The sequence below is a fragment of the Bubalus kerabau genome, chromosome 6 (assembly GCF_029407905.1).
Source record: "Bubalus kerabau isolate K-KA32 ecotype Philippines breed swamp buffalo chromosome 6, PCC_UOA_SB_1v2, whole genome shotgun sequence".
Lineage (NCBI taxonomy): Eukaryota > Metazoa > Chordata > Mammalia > Artiodactyla > Bovidae > Bubalus > Bubalus kerabau.
In genome coordinates, this window is record NC_073629.1 from 96,362,862 (window position 1) to 96,385,530 (window position 22,669).

The window sequence follows — 22,669 nt, forward strand, 5'->3', positions numbered from 1 at the left end:
TGCAGTAGTTACGTTGTATAAAGTTGTCACAAGCATTAAATACTCAATTGTTGCCCCTAGATGAAGTAGAGGGTTAAATTACTATGAGTCTCTCGTCACAAATTTTCATCAACCAATCAATATATAACCTTGTCTTATGTGTGTTTCTTTTTAAAGACACCTTATTTGACATATAATGTTGATTAGGTAACATTGAATTTGTGACCAACTCATGCCTAAGCACAGCTTATCTAACACACACACAGTCTCTCCTTCCTACACACAGCCTTCCTACACTTGGGAACACTAGGTAGCACCTCAGCAGTAGGCTTAGCAGCAATTGATTGGGAATTGCTCACAGTTTGCAGTGACTAGATTTTAGGATATGAAGTTGGATGTGGAGAAAAATGAGATGGGAGGTAAAAAATACTGGAGAGTTCCCTTTGCATTAAACAAACACTTGAGTACTTCTTATATAGCATAAGACATTGGGAATACAGTAGTGAATAGCCTAAATCAAGTTTTTACCCTCATGGAACCAATTCTAGTGGAAATTTTAACTAGTTAAAAGTAGATGTTGGCCCTTGTGTAAGGATGCAGAATTTAGGCTTAGAGCTGTCAAATGGCTAACAAATTGGGTTGCTAATAAGTTGCAGAGCAATGGCTCCAGCTAGGTCTTTTGAGGTCCACATTTCTGTCCACATCATGCCACCCTAACCATGCCTGATCTCATCTGATTACATATTTCTGTGTTTTTCCCCTACTGTCTCAAACCTGTTGATTATTTGTATCAGAAAGGATCAGAGTAGTGGGAGCCTGGGAAAGGGAAACCAGGTACTTGTTTTGAAGTACACAAGACAACAGGTTTATGGGAGTTAGAACTAAGATGACAGTGGTGGAGATGAAGAGGAGACAGAATCAGGAAGAAGCACAAATCACTGAGATTTGGTGATTGTCTAACTATGTCAGGATAGGGATGATAGGAAGAAAGAATTGTCAAAGGTGCTTAGAGGTACCATGTGCAGAATCAGAGAAGACTGATGAAGATGCAGGTTCGCTTTAGAATTTGTTAAGTCTGAGGTGCCAGGAGAAAGTCTAGGTGGTGCTTTCTGATGAGGACAAAGAGATTTAAGTTGAGACTGGCTCAATACCAAAACTGGCCCTGGCAGTAACTGGAGTGGATTTGAAGGAGATAAGGGACAGAGAGACAGTATAAGGCAGTAGTTAAAAGATTGCGTTCTGGAGTCCCAAGCTGATTCTCACCTCTGCATTTCCTAGCTTTTTGATCTTTAGCAAATTACTTAACTTCTATGTAGCTCAATTTCCTCATCTATAAGAGAAGGATAATGCTAGTACCTACTTCACAAGGCTTTTGGAAAAATGCAATGAGATGATACTTATAAAGCACTAGCATCAGTATGTAGTAAATGCTCAGTATACTTAAGCCGTTGTAATGAAGTTGATGGCAAGGAGCAGAAAGGATTTTGCTAACCCACAAAAAAATTGAGAGACCAGGTGATACCCTGTAAGAAAACCCATCATTGAATGCTCCTCGCCAGATCAAAAGGGGTACACAAAACAGTTTTTAAAATATATTTGAGGTGATTACAGCCATTTCATGAAAGTTGAATGGGATTCAAACCTTAATAAAATCTGCCCTTGCCCCTTTCTAACTCATTTACAAAGTACTTGGAACAGTAGGGGGTTATAACAATGAATAAAGCCATTTATTTTATGCCACTTGTATGCACAATCAAGTATATTAGTTATCTGAAAGATGCATATCATCTCCATTTTACAGATGAGGACACAGAAGCTTAGAGAGCTTACATTTCTCAAAGTTGCATAGTAAATGTCAATACCAGTATTTGATTGTAAAATCCAGGTTCTTTCCCTATGCCATGCTAAACATAAAATGCAGTGACTGTTAGGATTGTGTGTAGATAGGCTGACGTATTTAAACCTTTCCCAAATTAACTTACTTTGCCCCAGAACTTAATTTTATAAGGTGCTTATAAAGCACTATATCATTCAGTATCCAAAATCAAATAAATTTTTGAAGGCTGTACATACAATCCAATCTGGCTCCGCCCAGCCATAAATAAAAAATCATTAGTTCTGTGCTCAGTATTCCAGGTGCTTCTGCAGACACGCTTTGTTCACTTAAAGTCTGTATAATAACCCCATTGTAAATACAAACAACTGCAAACGTGTATATGCGCAGATTAACCTTTTCTAGACACTCCTTGTAATTTTCAAAGCCGGTGCTGGAGTTTCACAGTGCAGTAGCTCATGCATCAACATACCAGTTCCCCTGGGCCTCACTGCGGTGCTCGTTACAATTCGGGCTGCAGCCCTAGCCTACCTCACCTGGACCACACCCTGCTTTTTATCCAGAATCTAGCCCTGCAGGCTTCAGGTTTAGTGTCTGTGGCTGAATCCCAAACCTGAAGATTCTTGATATTTCCAAGTTTATTCCACTTTCCTTCCTTGTGTGAACAGGCCTTCCTCATGCATGCATTTTAGGCTGTGAGAACTGTGAAAAATCCTTATTTTATAGATGAGAAAAGCAAGATGCCGAGAAAAATATAATTTAATCAAGGCCTCGAAAAACCAAAGACACCAAAAGCAGAAATGGTTAACCCAAGTTTACATAGTCAGGGAATTAGCGTAAGATATACTGATGCTGAAGCTCAAGCTCCAGTATTTTGGTCATCTGATGCAAACAGCCAACTCATTGAAAAAGTCCCTGATGCTAGGAAAGATTGAGTGCAGAAGGAGAAGAGGGCATCAGTAGATGAGATGGCTGGATGGCTTCACCATTGCAATGGACATGAACTTGATGGTGAGGTCCAGGGAGGCCTGGTGTGCTGCAGTTCATGGGGTCGCAAAGAGTTGGACACAATAACAACAGTATACATTTTTTTAAACAAAAAAAATTTGTACATATGAAATCTGGAATTATTTGGGATTATGTCTGATTCATTTGAATTTTCCCTAGTACAGTGCCTGGCACATACTAGTTTATTGTATCTGAAAGTCAGTAGAATGGTTCATTAGATTGTGGGAAACAGTCATGTGTACTGGAATGAGACAAAGAAGAGAGAGCAATACAGAGTTAATTGACACACTAGGACTGAGTCAGGTGTTTACCGTCCCTGTGCTCCCCTGCCGCCTTCTTCCATACTGTAGCCCTTGACCGTTCTGAATTGCAGTGGGCCGATTTCTTGCGCATCCTGCCTGGATGCTGCATTCCTGTGAACACAGGGTAGTGCTGTGTTCACCGTTCTATCCCAGTGCCCAGCATGATTCTGACTTCATGGTAAACACTCAGGAAATATTTGTCTAGTAAATAAATGAGAGAAAATAAAATATTCCTACCCATTCATGCATCTACTGTTTTTGTTTGGTTTTTGTATTTCTCATCTCACCAGGCAGAAACTCATGTGTAATTTATGGTATCCTCATGGTTGAGGAAGGCAAGAGAGGGACCACATTATAGTGGCATTCACCCTCACTTATTCCATTTTCTTCCCTCCACGTTCCTGTACACTTGCTCACTCACTCCCTTCTTCTCCCTCTCCTTTCTTTCTTTCCCTCTCCCTCTCTGGTTTTCTCCTGCTCCCCCTGCATAGTCATGGAAGCAGAACTTCAAAGCATGGAGTCTCTGGAATTCAAGAAGTCACCCATGTAGTTAAGTTTTTAGTGTTTTTTTTTGTTTTTTTTTTTTTACTTTCCCCCCATGTTTGTTTGTTTTTTCCTAAAGTATAGTTGATTTAGATTGTTGTATTAGTTTCAGGTATACAGCAAAGTGATTCAGACATATAGATATACATATACATATGTTCTTTTTCAGATTCTTTCCACTATAGGTTATTGCAAGATATTGAATGTAATCTCCTGTGCAGTATACTAGGTCCTTCTTATTTATCTATTTTACATATAATAGTATATATCTGTTAGTCCCAAACACCTGATTTATCCCTCCCACACACACCCCTTCCCCTTTGGTAACCGTAAGATTGTTTCCTATATCTGTGAGTCTATTTTTGTTTTGTAAATAAGTTCATTTGTATCATTTTTTTTATATTCTACAACTAAGTGGTATCATATAATATGTGGCTTTAGTATGATAATCTCTGGGTCCATCCGTGTTGCTATAAATGGCACTATTTCATTCTTTTTATGGCCGAGTAGTATTCCACTGTGTATATATACCACACCTTATTTATCTATTCATCTGTCAAATGGACACAAATTGCTTCCATGTCTTGCTGTTGTAAATAGTACCGCTGTGAACGTCGGGATGCATATATCTTTTCAAATTAGAGTTTTCATCTTTTCCAGATATATGCCCAGGAGTGGGATTTCTGAGTCATATGGTAACTCTATTTTTAGCTTTTTAAGGAACCTCCAACAAGAACCTACAATATGTTGCCTACAAGAGACCCATTTTAGGGCAAAGGATGTTCGTGCTAAGTCGTTTCAGTTGTGTCCAACTCTGTGCGACCCTATGGACTGCAGCTTGCCAGGCTTCTCTGTCAATGGGATTCTCCAGGCAAGAATACTGGAGTGGGTTGCCATACCCTCCTCCAGGGGAACTTCCCAGACCAGAGATCAAACCTGCATCTCTTATGTCTCCTACATTGGCAGGCTGGTTCTTTACCACTAGCGCCATACACATAGATTAAAAATGAAGAGATGGAAAAAATATTTCAGGTGTTTTTTAACAGTCAGCCTCTTATTTTGACATCTCCAGTAGGGTAGTCTCAGTTGAATAGAATGTAGTGGAAAGAAAACTGAGCTGGGAGCCATGTATCCTGGAACAGAATTTTTACTCTTCCAGCCATTTGTTGTATGATCTCAAGGAAGGTACTTACTAGAGAAGTAAGTTCTGGGTCCTGTTTTCCTCATCTGAAATATGAAGAGATTAAAATAAGTGCTTTCTTAATCTTCTGTCAGCTCTGATACTATGTGATTCTATAATTAAATGACCTGGATATAGATAATACCTACCCTATTGACAACTCTCTTCTGAAAACTAAAACAAAACTAAAACTAAAAACTAAAACATTGGCTTCCCAGTCCTGCTGGCTTTATTTAAGATCATCTTCTCTTACTCCTTTTATATGAGAATGTCTCTGTCCCAGGCAGTTTATGGGGACTTAAGCTTTTATTTACTGTACTTGGCAGTTCCTATAAGCCGGGGCTTTGACAATATTTCACATTTATTTATCTGAGCCAGAGCTTAGGATCAGGTGGCAGTTAAGTCACTTAAGGTTATTCACATGCATTGAAAATGTTGCTTAATAATTCAGAACCAGTTTTCTCTGTTTAGAGTATTAAGATTTTTTAAATCCTTCTAATTATCCAATTCCGACAGCAGTTTAAATAGGCAGGGAAAAATCTGTCCCTTCTGAAAGGGCAACAGATGCAAACTTATTTTCATTCCCTTTGTCTATGCAGCAGGGCTAACTGAGGCAAGGGCCACAGAGAGTCCAGAGCTAGAGGACTTACCTGAGTGACCTTCTGGTGGGATCACTGGCAGGGTCTCCTTGCCATAGGCGTGAGTCTAGGGGAAGAGGTCTAGGGATGTGGCTTCTTTTGATTTTGGATTGGTGGAAACTTTAGTGGGTAGTGGGGAGCCTCCATTCAGTCATTCAGTAGGTCTGTCTGTCAGCCAACAGTTGTTGAATTCACACTGTTTCCAGTAGTCTACTAGGCCCTGGGGATAGAAAGCCAGTAAAACCCTCAGAATATGCCCTCAGAATTCAATATAACTGGAGAGACTGACTCATAGACAATTGCAATATAGCTTAAGAGACAGAACAGACAGATAACTTAGTCTGAGACAGGAGCTGATCCTTTGGGGTAGGTCCTTCAGAAATGGGTTGGTCAAAGTATGCTGCTGCTGCTGCTAAGTTGCTTCAGTCGTGTCCAACTCTGTGCGACCCCATAGATGGCAGCCTACCAGGCTCCCCCGTCTGGTCAAAGTATAGGAGTACTATTTTAACAGAGGACAAGGTTGGCATTACCTGTGCCTATTTTCCAGTTTAAACACTAACCTTGAGTCTGCCAGCAGACCCTTTAAGCCACCTAGTCTGAGAAACCTAAGGGGAAACAAAAGTATTAGTTAAGCAAGTGTGAATTCATCAGGTGCAGGGTAGTGGAATAGGAATATGAAGGAGAGACCTCAGTGAACATATATGGCCCTTTTGTCAACAGGAGCCATGACCCTGTGAATGGGAGAAGACACTCTGTCACTTAGACCTGGTTTCATGAGAGAAGTAGCAGTTAAGCTGAGCTTTGAAGGATGTTTTCAACATGTGAAACTGGGGAGAAAGGATGGTCCACTAGTGGGAACAACATAAACAAAGGTTCAGGGAAGAGAAGCAGAAGCTATAAATGGGGAATAGCAAGCTGCTCTGGTTGCCCAGAGCATAACATCTTTGAAGGGATGGTATTTAGAGATCAAAATAGTAAAGAATGTTGGGGCCAAGCCAGCACCACCCTTTCAAAAAGTTTAGGCCCAGATTCTACTTCTTGATATTTTTTTCAAAAGAAAATAGAATAAATGTCTATTTTGCAACTTACTCCTAAAATATCATTAATAAAGTCTTGCTCTGTATTTTTTAGTATTCCATAATGTCCATTCCCTGGTTTGGTCATTTATTCAACAAGCAGTTATTGAGAGCATATAATATACCAGATTCTTTGCTGGATGTTGGAGATACAGAAGCCGGAAACAGTCCTGCCTTTTAAGTTATTCAGTCTTAAACAGGAAATGTTTGTGTGAAGACAAGCTGTGATGATGCTCATCACAGGCCTGTAAGATGCTGCATCAGATATCAGCGTCAAGCTCAGAGAAGGAAAGGTAACTTGTTCAAGCTCACACAGGTATGCTAAGGTTAGTAGTGAAGTCTGTAGTCACTAAGAGGGTATTCGTTCTGTTCTCTTCTCCTCTACTCTGAGGCCTGACTCACCCTCTGTGGACTTCGGAACTGAAGCGATAGGAAATGAACATGAAGAAAGTTCTGGCCAGGTAAAATGCGTATCTCCAGCCACCTTCAATTGTGTATCTCCACTCTCTTAACATCTTCCCTCCTAAATACTTTTGTTTCTCATCAGAGTACTTTTCCTTAAATCCACGAGTTTGGGAGCTGGTATAAGTTTGGTGCAGTAGAAACACCCACTCTACCAGCCTTCAAAGAAAACACCTGCTCTCTTCATGATTCTTGCCTTCCAGTTTCATAAGCTTTGGGCAGATGAAATGTAATATCAAAATAGCTCAGAGAGAGCCTTGGTAACATTTAAGATATTGAACGTGCTGCATCTGGTAACTAGAAAATTTAATGATCTCCTGCTGTTTTGGTAATTGGATAAGTAAATACATCAGAATAAATCACACCAGCGAGTCTTTTGTATGTCGTTAGGGACTCAACTCTTTTAACTCCTGTTCAAAGCTCCAGCTCTTGAGCTGTGTTGGCGTGCAGAGTTAACGCACACACCAGCGCACATGGCTCTGCTTGAGTATTAAAATGCATTCAAAGTGCTTACATTCTCTCCAGCCAGTCTGCCTGAAGAGTGCTTCTAGTATGCTATTCCAGGCCTCTCTAAAGCCTGAGAGAAAAAATTTTCCAAGAAGTTTAAACATAATATGGCATTTGAGCCCCTTACAGTCTGTCTCCAAACTGTCTTTCCAGCCATTCCTTCCACTATTGGCATGCTATGAGCCTTGCCAGGAAACTTACCCATTTACAAATTGGGGGAAATGAGGTCAAAGCAAAAAGGAACTATCCTGTTGTCGTATGGAATCTTGTAGTTTTAAGTAGGAGGGAGACGGACTCAGATATTTTGTTCAACTCTCTCTCAAGTGACAGGAGAAACCCAGAGAAATGGTCTGTTAGAGCTTATTAGGTATTGAATGATACTGTCATTACAGGTGAGAAATTTGGGTCTTCTGGAGGTCCAGTGACTTGCTCAAGAGCACTCATGCAGAGCGAAGATTCAAAACCCACCGGACCTTTTTCTTACTGCCTCCCTAATTAGCACTTAATCCATGTCTACTAAAGAACAATAGTCAGAGTTTCTATGAGAGTATTTAAGCCGAAGTAGCAGTTCTAAATCTAAACAGTTAACAGGTTTCTCTCCTTTCATTTGTCTTAGTGCGGTGTTGTGGGCTCATCTTTTATCAGAGGCAAACTCTCTGAGCTTCTATTCCAGGAGCTTTTTATGCAAGATCCTGGCTGCCTTCCATGATATGGGCCTCTGAAAGTGAGGCATGTCCCCTCCATCAATGTTTCCCAGACTGTTTCAGATCAGATCATGCATTGCAAATATTTGTGCACCTCACTGGGGGTAATCACACCAGGTGCTCAGGTCAAAGGTGACCCACCCCTCAGGATCCTGGCTGCTTTGAGGAATGAGACCCATTTCCTGGTACATCTATAACCCACACCAGCAAGGCTGAGTGGCTCTGGCTTTCTCTTGCCACACTCCAGAATCCTCATTAATGAATTTGCCTATACCCTGTTTATTAAGCTTTCAGAAACAGTGAGCTTGCAAACCACTCTGTAAAGTAGGACTTCCTTTTAGTTACTTGAAATTGTGTCTTCCAGAGCCCAGGAGGGACAGGACTAATCTTGGGCTTCCCAGGGTGAGGAGGCATGCCTCTTCTATATTTTTTATGTTTTTATATTCATTCTGCCAATTTGGATCTTCTTGTGTTTCTAGACTAAAGAGGCTTTCCCCTCCACAACCCACCCCCCACCTCTCCTGATAGAAGTCCCTCTGTTCCCTCTGGGTCTTCCCCACTACCCTTTAATACAGTGACCAGGCCACTCTCGCCTTATGAAATGGACTGCATTCTGCCTATGGAGTATGTGTCTCTCTCAAAAAACCTGCTTTAAACTGAAAAAAAAAAAAAAGTGCAGTGACCAAAACCACCATCAGGGATAGCAGTGCAAGGAAAGGGTCACATTTTTTTGTTTTGGTGCCTAGGATCTCCCTGACAGTATACCAAATTTGAGGTCATTTTGTTACTGAGAACACTTTAGAATTGGTTTCCTCATTAAACAGCCTGTCTAAAGGCATAGGCTGGGAATGAAGAATCCAGATTTGGTCCCACATCTGCTGAGAGTGCTGAGTAACCTTGGGTAAGTTCTTTCCACTCACTGGGCTTTTCTTTCCCCATCTATTACAGAGATGGACTCCTAAAGGCCCTCCAGCTTTATCAATCAATCACTAGGTCTGTGATAACTGAGGAGCTATGAATGAAATTTGCCCAAGTGCCTGAGTTGGTAATATACTCCGTTGTGGGGAAATTTATGCTTCAGTTACACAAAGGGGATAGTCTTTCCAAGCAAAAGGCAAAGAATAAATAGTGCATTGTATGACTACAGTACTAGAAGTACCTAATGTGGTGGTTAAGAAAACAGACTTTGGAACCAGACCTAGTTTTAAATCCTTGCTCTGTTACTTCCCACCTGTGCAATCTTAGGCAGGTTATATAAACTCTCTGAGCTTCTATTCCTCATTTTAAAGTAGAGGTAATAGTACCTTCCTCATGGGGTTGTGTAGTACTTATAAAGTACTTGGTACAATTAGCACCTAGTAAGCTCCCATAAATGTTAACTGTTGTTATCATTATAATATTATATTAAAAAAAAAAACAAAACACATAGGGCAGCCTAGACCTTAGTTTTCTCTCCCTTTGTTCTTCCTTTAACTTTTCTTTCTTTCTCTCTTCTTCCCACCTGAAAACATCGATAAGATGTCCTATAGGCATTCCTGTGCTTAGCAGCCACAGAAGACCACCCACCCTCACTTCTAGCACCCCAGTTGTTCTACCACACAACTGGGAAGAATAGCATCTCTCACTCTTTCCTGGAAATCCTCACCCCACTGCCACTCTTTTCTGTGATCCTGTGAGACAGATTGGTCCAGAAACTATACTGGAAGCTGGAATGTAAATAAGCCATAGTGAAGCCCCAGCCCCATAGTGCAACCATTCCAGAATGGAAGTTCTTTTTGCATTACCACCTGCAGCAAATGTAGAGGAGAATTTGCTAGGAGCTACAACTGGTGTTGTGGATAATGTTGATGGTCAGTCCCTTATGTTTGCAAAAGACTTTACAGTTACCAAAGCCTTTTTACACCCTGATCAGCAGAGGACCGGCAGATTGGGTCTTAAGTTCTTCCTCTGATACTTTGTGTGTATAACTGCCCTCTTTAAGGATTCCCAGCTCATCAAAAGGTGTTTAAAGAAAATGGACAATTAGCTGTTAGGACCAAGTTGATAGTAACAAAAGGTAGCTTGTTTTCCTGTGGGGAACAACAAAGTCTGTGCCACAACAGGGACATGAGCCAGGACAGCTGCAGAATGCCTGCTTTCTTTATGGCCAAGAAAAGCCATTTAGTCACATTAGCTGTCCCCTGTTTAGAAGAAGGATCAGAACTTAAAAGGAAGTGAAGTACAGTGCATCAGATACAGGCTAGAAGCTCACAAACCTGGGTGCAAATTCTAGCATTATCTTTCCTACTTACCTGTGTAATCTTGGGCAAGTCCCTTAACCATTTTTGACCTCAGAGAATTCATTATAAATAAGAATAACAGGAGTACTTATCTCATAGGATTGTTGTGGCCATTTAATTAGGTAATATATAGAACAGCTAGTATAGTGCCTGACACTTTGCCAAATAAATGGTAAATTTTTTGATAGTGATGACATTGACAATTATTTTTTAAACTTGTAATATTTAATATGCATATTTTTAATAGAGTAAGTAACAGAACATGTTGGGGGCTTCCAGGTGGCGCTAGTGGTAAAAAACTCGCCTGCCAATGCAGGAAACATAAGAGATGTGAGTTTAATCCCTGGGTTGGGAAGATCTGGAGGAGGAAATGGCAACCCACTCCAGTATTCTTGCCTGGGAAATCCCATGGACAGAGGAGCTTGGTGGGCTGCAGTCCATGGGGTCACAGAGAGTTGGACATGACTGAGCACACATACACAGCTAACAGAATATGTTACTCATAGCTTACCAGAAAGACAAGTTGTTCTTCCAAGTTCAAAGTAAACGCTAATTTTGAACAAAACCAAGGGTAGATGTATTCAGTTTTACTAAATATAATATACGTATGTGGCCTTTGTACTACCTCATGGAGTAGAAGGAGCTCAGGATTTAGAGTGAGAAGACCTGAGCTCCACCAATTTCTAGCTGTATGACCACGTGCAAGTAATGTCCCTATTTGAACTTTGGCGTTCTCATTTGTGAAAATGAGGATAAATTAGTCCAATCTCTTAGGATAGCTCTAAGGTTTAGACAATATATGTTATGGTAGCTGGAGAGCTTGTTATCACTGAATAATGTTCCATTGTCTGGATATTCCAATCCGTTTACCTATTCACCTACTACAGAACATCTTGGTTGTTTCCAAGTTTTGGCAGTTGTGAATAAAGGTGCTTATTAAACATCTGTGTGCAGATTTTGGTGTGGACCTTAGGTTTTTAGCTTCTTTGGGTAAATACCATGGAGTACCGTTACAGAACTATAGTAAGAATATGATTAATTTGGTAAGAAACCATCAAACTGTCTTCACAGTGGCTCTGCCATTTTGCATTCCCCCAGCAGTAGATGAGTGTCAGCATCTGGTGTTGTCAGTGTTCTGGATTTTGGCCGTTCTAATAGGTGTGTGGTGGTATCTCATGGTTTTCATTTGCATTTCCCTGATGGCATATGCTGTTGGAGAAGCATCTTTTCATGTGTTTATTTGCCATCTGTCAATCTTCTTTACTGAGGTATCTGTAAGGTCCTGGGCCCATTTTTTAACTGAGTTGTTCATTTTCTTATTGTTGAGTTTTAAGAGTTCTTTGTATATTTTGGATAATAGCTCTTTATCAGTTGTGTCTTTTGCAAATATTTTCCCCTGGTCTCTGTCTTGTCTTTTCATTCTCTTGACAGTGTCTTTTGCAAAGTTTTTAATTTTAATGAAGTTTAGCTTATCAATTATTTCTTTCATGAATTGTGTCTTTGGTGTTGTATCCCAAAAGCCATCACCGTACCCAAGGTCATTTAGATTTTCTCCTGTGTTATCTTCTAGGAATTTTATAGATTTGTGTTTTACATTTAAGTTCACAGTCCATTTAAAGTTAATTTTTGTGAAGGCTGTAATGTCTGTGCATCTAGATTCATTTTTTGCTTGCAGATGTTCAGTTTCAAAACCAATTGTTGAACTTAGCATTTTTTTCTAAATGTAAAAATATTAGATCCAGACTTGCCTTTATTCAATTTTAAAATAAAAGCATACCTTAGGAAAGCTAAATAAAACATAAAAGACTAATAATACCAACCCTACCAGATTTTGATTTAATGTTTGTGTAAATATCTTACAGAGTATAAAGTACTGTTCATATATTGCAGTTACTATTATTTTTAGTATTACTCAGCTCCTACTCTCAGGTAGCTCCCAGCCTAGTAGTAGTGTTATATTTCTGCTCAGGCATTTTTTGTTAAGTGAGAAGCAAAATACTGTGACTAGAAAGAACCTCAAATCAGAAGTCAGAAACAGGTAGAGCACTGTATCTGTGCCTTATCAACCATGTGATCTGGGCCATGTCACTTGACCTCTTTGAGCCTCAGGTTGCCCACAGAGAAGTGAAGGGCTTGGACCATTTGGCATTTAAGGAGCTTTCCCACTCTAACATTGTAGGACTCACTCAATATGGCCTAAGGATGAGAAACTGTCATATTGATTCACATTTTTCTCAGCAGCAATGTTATACTTTTTCAGGAAAAAAAAAAAGCCCAGGGAAATAATAGAAGTACAATATACACGAAAGCTCAAACTGCTGAGAAAAGTGACCTAGAAAAGAATAACTCTCTTTGGCAGAAAGCATGTCTCATTTTTGTTAATATAAACAAAAGCCAGTTTGCTAAAATGTAAACTTAATGAGAATTTTTTTTTTCAGGTTTCTTAAATATAATGAATAAAGTATCAAGAAGGTTGGCTTTCCTTTTCTAACCTAGACAAAGTCAGACCATACTTCTTATCTTAGAATGGCCCCTCCTCCCCCAGAAGGTCCCAAAGGGAGGGTTTCTCTGTTGATTTAGAAAGTCAATAATTCAGTAAAATCCCAAGTAAATGGCAGGACATAAGCTCAGATTGCATTTTTGTATTCGTATTTTATAAACATTTCAGGATTTTTTCCTTGACCCTTGACCTTTTGCCATTCCTAAAGTGAAGATCTTATATCCTAGAAGCTTGGTTAGAAACAACCTCAGGGTCATATCATCCAACTTCTTCTCTCTGTGTGGACTCTACGCTTAGCAGCACCTCTGGCAAAATAGTCCAATAGTTAAACATATGGATTCCAAAGCTAAATTGCCTTGACTCACATTCTGGCTCTGCCCTTAACAACTTTGAGAACTTAAGCAAGTGTTAATATGTTCCATGGCTCAGTTTCCTCATCTGTAAAATAGAAATAACAATTGTGCCTATGTCAGAGGGTTATTATGAAAATTAAATTGTTCTATAAATATTAAGTGCTTAGAATGTGGCTGGTACAAATTAAATGCTCAATAAATGTTAGCTTTATCATCATGATCTTCTTCTTCCTCAAATAAGCCCCTCTTTGAACACTTCCCTTCCCCTCCCAACCCCTGTATTGTCCCAGGGCAGCCTGTCAACATGTAGACCAGTGGCACTCTGGTTATCCTTAGCTTTGGAGTCAGGCAGACTTGAGTTTTAAACCTTATTCAATATGCAACCTTGGGTAAGATAACCCATGATATCTTCAACTTTAAAATGGTAATAATAATACATACTTTGTTTGGCTGTTTTGAGGACTACTTCAAAAGCATTTTATATGAAGTATTTAGCATGGTTCCAGCTACACTGTAGGCACTGAATATGATTAGCCCTTTAAGCACTGAATATGATGAGCCCTTGAACAACCCATGTTGTTCCCTTATAGGTTGAACCCTACACAGGTTCCCTTATAGGCAGATTTTTTTTTCAGTAGCAAATACTACCGGAGTAGGCAATGGCACCCCACTCCAGTACTCTTGCCTGGAAAATCCCATGGATGGAGGAGCCTGGTAGGCCGCAGTCCATGGGGTCACTAAGAGTCAGACGCAACTGAACGACTTCACTTTCACTTTTCACTTTCATGCATTGGAGAAGGAAATGGCAACCCACTCCAGTGTTTTTGCCTGGAGAATCCCAGGGATGGGGGAGCCTGGTGGGCTGTCATCTATGGGGTCGCACAGAGTCGAACACGACTGAAGTGACTTAGCAGCAGCTGTGGCAAATACTACAGTAATATGCCACTCTCAGTTTTATCGTGGATGCAGAACCCACATAAAGAGGAACCACAAATATGGAGGAACTGCATACATGAAGGGACGACTACAAGTTATTATGTGATTTTCCACTGCTTAGAAAGGTGATGCCCCTAACCCCCAGGTTGTTCAAGGATCGACTGGAATTGATAATTGCTACTATGATGATGATGACAAAAGAAAAACAAAAAGACAATTACAGGACAAGAAGGGAATGAAGAAAGATGAAAGAGAAGTAGTGGCCACACCAGCACCTGCTGCTCTATTAAAAAGTATTTTCTGACCAGCTGAGTTCTGCTCCCCTACAATTTCACCTCATCTCTGTTCACTGGAGTTGCAGAGAACACATCTGCTCTGTTTGCCTGGCTTACTTGCCAGCCCTGCAGATGTTCCAAGAGGGCACACAGCCCCTTCCCTGCCCCTACAGCAGCAGGAAGACATACCCCATTTTTCAGATGTGTGTTAGAAAACATGGTTTTTAGATTCCTCCCGAACAGGAGGTCCCTCCAGCACACTCCCTATCCTTCTTGAATGGGGCCCAGAACACTGCAGGATCATTTCACAGTATGGCCACACTCTTGCTGGGGAAAGGCATGGCATCCTGCATCTCGCTAGGTTCCGTACAGTCTCTCTGTCTACTCCAGGCAGATGAGAATGGAAATGAAATTGTCCTTGTTTACTTTAAATTTCTGTCTGAAATGACCTTCAGAGAACAAAATTGCTTGTAATACGGGGCACCAGAAGGAGCAGCCCCAACACAACCACATTTAATGTGAGCAGTCTTTTGGTGGCACAGCCCTGCTGAAGGGATTCTCCAAGTATTGAGACATTGATCAATCAGAGAGAAGGAAGCCCTTCTGCTGAGCAACAAGATGGAAGTAAGAGAGAGAGCCTAGTGCAGGCCTGGGCTCCAGAAGACTTTGGGGAAAGAGCTCCAGCTAAAGTTAGGCAGATCCAGTCCCCACCCAAGGCAGTGCTCCAGCTAGTAATGGCTGCTACCAGCTGAGCACCTACTGGTTCAGTCTCTGTACCAGAGCCTTCATCACCATTATTCCATTTAACTAGCACAACAACCTATAAAAGAGAATTTTACTATTCCCATCTTATAGGTGGGAAAACTGAGACCCTTGGGTTGTATTACTTCTTCAAGGTCATATAAGTAGTAAGTAACAGAGCTAGAGTTTGAATCTGTTACCTCACTGTTTTTAACTACTGTACTGTATAGACAGACCCTCACTAACTATGTGGCCTTAAACAAGTGGCAGCCATGCTGAGCCTCAATTCTGTCATCTCCGTCTTACCTTGCCTAGTTTTTTAGGGATTAAATGAAATAACATATTTAAAGTGCTCAACATGTAGTAGGTGTTCAAGAAATTACAGTTTTCTCCTTCTCAAATCCCAGTTCTCCCACTTAAACTGACTGGGAAAAATCACTCAACTTTTATCAGACACAGTGAAAACTGGGTGTGTTTTCCAGACATCTAACCTTGTATATCGATAATATGGCCTCGAGGCTCCAATCTCCCAGCCTCTTTTGCTTCTTAGCCTAACTTTCTGCTGGTATGCACAGCTCTAGCAGTATTATGATTTTGGTTTCTCCCAGCAAACATCATATTTATGAACCACAAATAACAAAGTAGAAGATGCCGGAAGAGCTCTGGCTTGTTAATTAAGAACAATAGCAGAAGCAGCTGGGCAGAAAATGCCAACGAGTCAGAAGCAGAGGCAGCATAGCTCTGTTTGTTGACAGAAGCTGGCGCAGTGTTGTACGTTAATTGGGGAAGTGGGTAAACATTTGCTTGCAGCTTGCCCCCCCTCCCCACCCCACCCTACCCCCTGTGCATTGGAAGACAGACAGCAGGCTAGGCTCTCCCCACCACCTTGTCTGCCCATCTGCCCAGAGCCCAAGAGATATCAGTAGAGCAGCCTTGGAATGGGTTCCTTGTAAGCAGAGAGGATTCTGGAGGCGGATGTGTCTCCTTAATGACCCTCCTGGGCATACCAGATTTCCATCTGGATACAGTCAAAGATAGTATTCCCTTCTTGAGTTCACCAGCCTGCCTGTGACACTCAGGCCCCCAGGGTGTCCCCTCCCCATCATCTTGGAGAAGACAGCAGAGCCATCTCATTAGGTGTGGCTTGAGTTGAGCAGAGGACAAGATTGCCTGTCTCAGGTGCTGTAGTCTTTGCCCAGGGGCCCAGAGCTCCTGTACACAAATCTGACTGAGCAGACTGCCCAGCCTCCCGTCACACACACTTGGAGCTGTCCGTTATCTGTGTGTCCATCATCCACCCTTATAGTTACTCACATATATGGCAGCCATCACTGAATACCTGCTCTGTGCCAGGCACTGTGCTAATTATGTTTTTCTTCACTTAATCCTCATATCAGTCCTACAGGGTTGATATTAACTCCAAAGCCACAAAGCTAATAGCTATGCAGTTGTGATTTAAACCAGAATCTTTCTGGAGTCACGGCCCATTGTCCGTATCACTAGACTAGTATTAGTATGTCTCAGCTTTTTAAAATTCATGTTCCCTTTAGGAAAGTTTGAGGTTTTTTTTCTCTCACTCTTGGATTCAGAAAATCTCCACATCACATCCTTGCCGGTGACCAAGGAAGACATAAACATAATATAGGGTTTGATTTGGGGTATGATTAACATACCCCAATGAGCCAAGAAGACTCTGTCTAGCTTTATTCTCTGTACTAGATCATATTATAAAATAATTTTTACTTCTAAAATATAAAGTCATATTATGGCATCAACTCCCTCCCTTTTTGGAACTAAATATCTTCACCAATGCCACCAACAGGGAGACTGATATGCCTCCCTAGGGAGCCTCTCCTCAGTAGGGGAGATGCTCGTCTCTGGGCTCCATGGGGTGGGCACCGTATAGTCTCTGCTGCAGGTGTGTTCAGCAGGAAGATCAGCCCCAAAAGCTTAGCTCTCTCCCACCAAACAGAAAAGGTTCTCCCTGCTGTCCAGAGTTAAACAGGTGCATGTCCTCTGGAATGCCGATCAGTTTTTAACCAGCACCCTTTCCTAAGGCCCTCCTGCTCTGCTATCCCAGCTGAGCTGTGGGTCCCCACCTGCCCAGGAAGAGATTCCAGCTTCTGAACATACATCCTGAGGTCAAATGCTAGTTCTTCCACTAAACTATGAGACTTGGCCTCTCTGAGCTCTGGTTTCCTTGGTTATAAAATGGGGACAACACCTACCTCACAGGGTTATTTTGAGAATCAGATGAAAATAGTAGGTGTGAAAATGCTCGTGCTGGTACATAGTAGGCTCAGAATCAGAGTTCAGGACAGGACCTGAATGCCGTGAGAGAAAATAGTGCTGCTTCCCGTCTTTTAAGTATATATTTTCTTTCTTTTTAGGTAACCCAGCTGGACCCAAATAAGTCATTATTGGAGGTAAAGTTGTTCCCTCAAGAAACCCTTTTCCTTGAAGCAAAAGAGTGAACATGGCTCAGCGGTGGAACCAGCCATTCCTTGACAAGCCAGAGGCCTGCATCAAGAGGAGGGCTCCTCATCAACCCATTTACACGCTCGTCTCACTCAACTCAATGTCACACTTCTGCCTCTTGCAAGATTGCTGGAAAAAAGTAATAATAAACATAGCTACTTAAAATTTCCCATCCGCGAGTATATGTTCCCAATCCTCATTGTAGAGAATTACAACTCTTCCACCCTGACCCCATCACCTCACCTTTGTTCAATGACTAATGCGCTGTTAAAGTGTGAGTGATCATGAAGTAGGATTTTTACCTCTCCCGTGCCCATCTTCTCCACACACGGTCTGGGACCATTCTGCCTGACCTGTGACACCAGGCTGCTGTGTATTTGATATGTCTCATTGAGCCAGGGCTCATACACCCCTGCCTTTTTCTTTTCATGACTGGATTTCTACTTTGTCACCTAATTTTAAGAGGCAGGGGGATAAAGTCAAATGGGACTTCTTGGCATGGAGATTAAACATTGTTGTAGGAAAACAAAAGGCATATCATTTTTTTTATACTTCCTGACTCCTTTACTAAGATGTAAGGTTGTGTTTGAGGACTGCATCTGACATATAGCAAGATATTTATTTATTGCTGCTGCCTTGGGGTCCCCAGGTTCCATCTGGGAGTTATTTGCTGTCCCATTACAGTGTGAGAAACTGTTTAAGCTCACGATGTGAATGTTGAGATAGTGTGAAGAGGACCAGTGCCAGGACTTCAGTGTCTGGCCCAGCTGCAGAAAGCTGCTGTTAGGTTTGCACTTGGGCAGGTAGAACCTCATGGGTACCAGCTCCCAGGTTGCTGGTCCGTCAGTCACTGAACACAATTCTCTCTCGCTCTTTTCTCCTTCTACTCCATCACACATTTGGACCTTGTCACTTGGTGTTTTAAGCACCTTGACTGTCGCCAAAATCCGATCAGCCACCCCATGGACTCTGAGCCCGGCTGTAATAAGGAACCTGCCCCACTGTTTCACTGTTTTAATGTTTCAGTATTAGATGGTAGACTCCTATCTCAAATGAAAGGGATCTCATTCTGTGGCTGAAAATTCTGATTTCATATATTTAAGAGAGCAAACCTGAGGGCTCAGCTCAGAAGACATGTATTGCCTGAATTTACCTATAATAATTTGGGATGATTTAGTAAATGTGGATTATTAATAATCTATGGATTTGGGGTTGGGAATTTAGTTCTTACAAGAACTGTTTATACCTTCACCACTAGTGATTTCTTTTCAGTCTTGAAATGTTTTTCCGTATCTGTTTTTATATCACCTGTGGTCTCTATCCTAGGGTTTGGGATCCTGATTTGACATTTTGTACATTCCCAGAAGAGTCTTTAAGTGCTGGGTTTGTCCCCCTGACCCAAACCAAGGGGTTCTCAGGAGACTCTAACAACAGCCTGAGATATGCCTGGTCATTTTCCCTCTGCCCAGAAATGGGCATTGGCCAGGAAAATTCCACCTTGTGTCTTTTCTCTGACACGCAAACCAGGGACCTCCCCTGAACACTCTCTTAAGAGAAGTGTGTTCCTAACAGACTAATGCTACATCTGCCTGTGTACAGGCCTTCTCTGGCCCCAGGGGTCTCTTAAGGGAGGCTGTAAGGAAAAGAGACCCAAACCGGAGTAGTTCAACCTGAGCACTTCCTCTCCAGCTCCTAAACTGATGGCCACCTTCCTAAACTGATGGCCCCACAAGACGATCATTTCCAGTGCTACAGATGTACTTGGACGTCAGCTCTTCTTTCTCCAGGGAGCCCATGTTCTGTAGTTGCTGTGGAGAAGCAACAGCCCTGAACTCAGGCCACACTCGGGACCAGCAGCAATGGTGTGGGTGGGGACTGGAGGGAGGCGACTCTTGAGTTCACTCTCATATCTGACCTGTTCCATCTAATTTGGGTTTGACTGCATCATATTGTTCCCCTCTATCACCTTCACTTCTGTATTCCAATAATATAGACTTTACTCTGAAACCGATTTCATAAAAGTTATTAAATGCTACTTGAACCTGTATGAAGTTTACACACCCTTTTTCAACCCTGCCTTGAAAAGTTCTTGCTCGGTCTCATGAAATCCTATCGTATTGGTCCCTCTGCTAGGATTCACCTCAGCTAGTTATCACTGTTCACTCATGCCATTCTGTTCTACTGAGCTTTAGAACAGGAGGCCAGAGAAATGTTATGTCCTTTCTTACAAACACAACATTAAAATGACATATAAAGTTAGGATCCAAGAAAAACATTAAATGACTTACTGTCCCCACAGAAAGAGCATTGTCCTTTGTAATTCTTGCTCCTGTCCTTGGCTTTACTGCTTCCTTGGGCTTTACATCCCAGCCTCCGGACACAGAAATGTGTCGGTTAGAACACGTGCTCTGTGTTCTTGCCCAGCTGTCCAGAGTGACATTCCAGGGCTGCAGTCATCCCTGCCTCAGTCCAGTTCATTCCTTTGTATTTCTTGGATTATCACTTGTACGTTTGAAGGTTTAAGGAAGTATTGCCAGTTTCCTGCCGCCTCTCAGAAGGCGCAGCCTGGGGGAGTTTGCTGGTTTACAGTGGTGCCGTGCTCAGGCATCACTGGTGTTCTGGGACACACAGGTGTTCGTGTTTGAATTGCAAGCATCCAAGTTCTGAGTTCTTTTATGGAGTCTTTCCTTTTCAGTGTCAGAGAAGAGTATTCAGGTTTTTATAGATTTTATTAGTGACATTAAAAACATAAAAAGTCTGCAGTTGTATTAAAATTTCCACTCTCAAAGCTAGACATGCTGAGTCAAACGTGCTGGTCAGGGAGGTTGCAGAGCTCCAGCAGATTTCCCTGAAAGCACAGAAGTTCATGTGGATGTGGGAGGGGGTCTTAACTGTCTCCATAAGCAGCGTCTCTGATTGACACACTTCCACCATCCCCCTCAGCCCCTCATCTGACCAGTCCTGAGTCCCACAGGCAGATGGGATGTGGAATCTTAAATTCAGTCCAGGGGTAATTCACTTTATAGTCTAAGTGGAACCTTCCACATGCATTATCTCATTTGATCCCTTTTCAGATTCTTGGAGGGAGACCTAACCACACGCACACACATTCCAGAGACTATAGTGTCTTTTAGTTTGAACCTTGGTTGTGCCACTAAATAGCTGTGTGACCCAAGGTGAGTAAATTCTTTGAACCTCAGTGTGCTGATAACATTTGCGCAGCACTCTGCATTTTACCACACCTTCCACAGCCATCATTACAGTCCAGTGCAGCGAGGGAAGCAGGCCAGGCATGATCATTGCATTTTGTACATGAGGCTCAGAGGGTAGATGCTTGCCTGAAGTCAGAGAGAATGGCAGTAGAAGAGTAGAACTCAAGCCCCAGGCTCTGATTTTCAGGTCCACAGCTCTTCCATAAAGAACCTCTAAATTTCATGTCCAAACATGGATCTTAGAATTCCCTACAACTGTATACAAAAAAGTTAAATGTGTTCTATTCTGGAAGGAGAATCTGTATTTATCAGATTGTTAGTGGGTTTGATCGACCCCCCCGCCACCACCACCATTTACATTATGCAAACAACATCAGACCATTTGGGAAGTTGAATCTGTCGATTCTTCTCATCAAGTCTTTTTTTTTTTTTAATAAATCTAAAAGCCACAAAGAGGGTAAGATGCAACAACCAGGCTTTCCTGCCTTGAACCTCCCTCTACATTTAGTGCTTCTCCTTTGTCTCAGTCTGCTTTGGAAGATCACCGTTAACAACCCCAACTGGCCATGCAGCTCCTGCATTTTGAAAGTCTCCTCTGAAAGGAAACACCAAAAAAAGAGACCTGCTCTCCAGTCACTGTGACATAATGTGTGGTTAAGAGAATAGCCTCTGGAGCCATATTGCCTGAATTCAAGTCACTCCCCCCTTAATAGTGTGCCCTTGGGAATTACTTCACCTTCCTGTGCCTCAGCTTTTTAGCTGTGAAATGTATAATAAAAGTACCTGGTTGATAAAGTTGTGAAGATTAAATGATTACCACTTAACTAGTAGCTACCATGTAAGGGAGTTAGAGAACAACTACTACCTGGGTGACGACAGCAGTACAGAATGGCAGGTTTTGGGGGAAGACACAGAAAACGTGAAAAGCAGACACAAGAAGTCCAAATGCACCGCTCTGGTCCTTCAGGGAAGGTCAGAGAGCCCTGCACAAAGTGTCACTGAGTTACTGGTGTCCGTAAGGGTCAGCCCAGGGCATCGTGAGAAGGTGGAGGAGGGAAGAGGACTAGCTTGCTGAGCACTCAGGATATGCCCATATTATGCTTAGAGCTTTGGGTACGTTACCTCCCATAAGACCACAACCACCTGCTAGGTGGTCATCTCGACCCCACTTTGAAGAGGCAGCGAACTCAGTGATGAAGTGACTTGGCTGAGCTCGAGAGCTAGTGCAGAGCGGAGTCTGGGCCCCAGATCTTCAACGCCAAAGCTTCTGTGTTTATGACAGTTCAGTGCCACCTTCAGATAAAGTATGACACAACTAAAGCATTTCAAATAATAGTTACAGTCATAACATCTTTTAAATGTTGGTGGATGCCAACAGGGTTTAAAAAGTCACTTTTTATAGAAAACTCAGCTTTCCAAAATGACTCATTCCCCAGAGCATTAGAGCCAGAATTTAAGCACTGCCTCTTAAGTACATGAAGTGATTTAAGAAGGTTTCCATAGCTTCTGCCTCTGACATCTCCCAACTCCACTCCCTACTCCTTCATCCTTTGTCCCTACTGACCTTCATTTCTCACTTGGCTTATAAAACTACATTCTAACTGATCTCCCTTTCTCCAGTCCTTTCTCTTCTAGACCAGTCTCCACCTAACTGCCAGAAAG

The 22,669-nt window shown here is 41.9% G+C and overlaps 1 protein-coding gene across 1 annotated transcript in view; it reads left to right on the forward strand.

The window, feature by feature from the left end:
- The window catches only part of FAF1 (Fas associated factor 1), a 505,390-nt gene extending 487,064 nt beyond the window's left edge, over positions 1-18,326 (forward strand). The window contains exon 19 of the mRNA XM_055585945.1: positions 17,708-18,326. Coding sequence (XP_055441920.1) covers positions 17,708-17,791 — 84 coding nt within the window. The 3' untranslated portion in view covers positions 17,792-18,326. The remainder of the gene's footprint in view (positions 1-17,707) is intronic.
- The last annotated feature ends 4,343 nt before the right edge of the window (positions 18,327-22,669 follow it).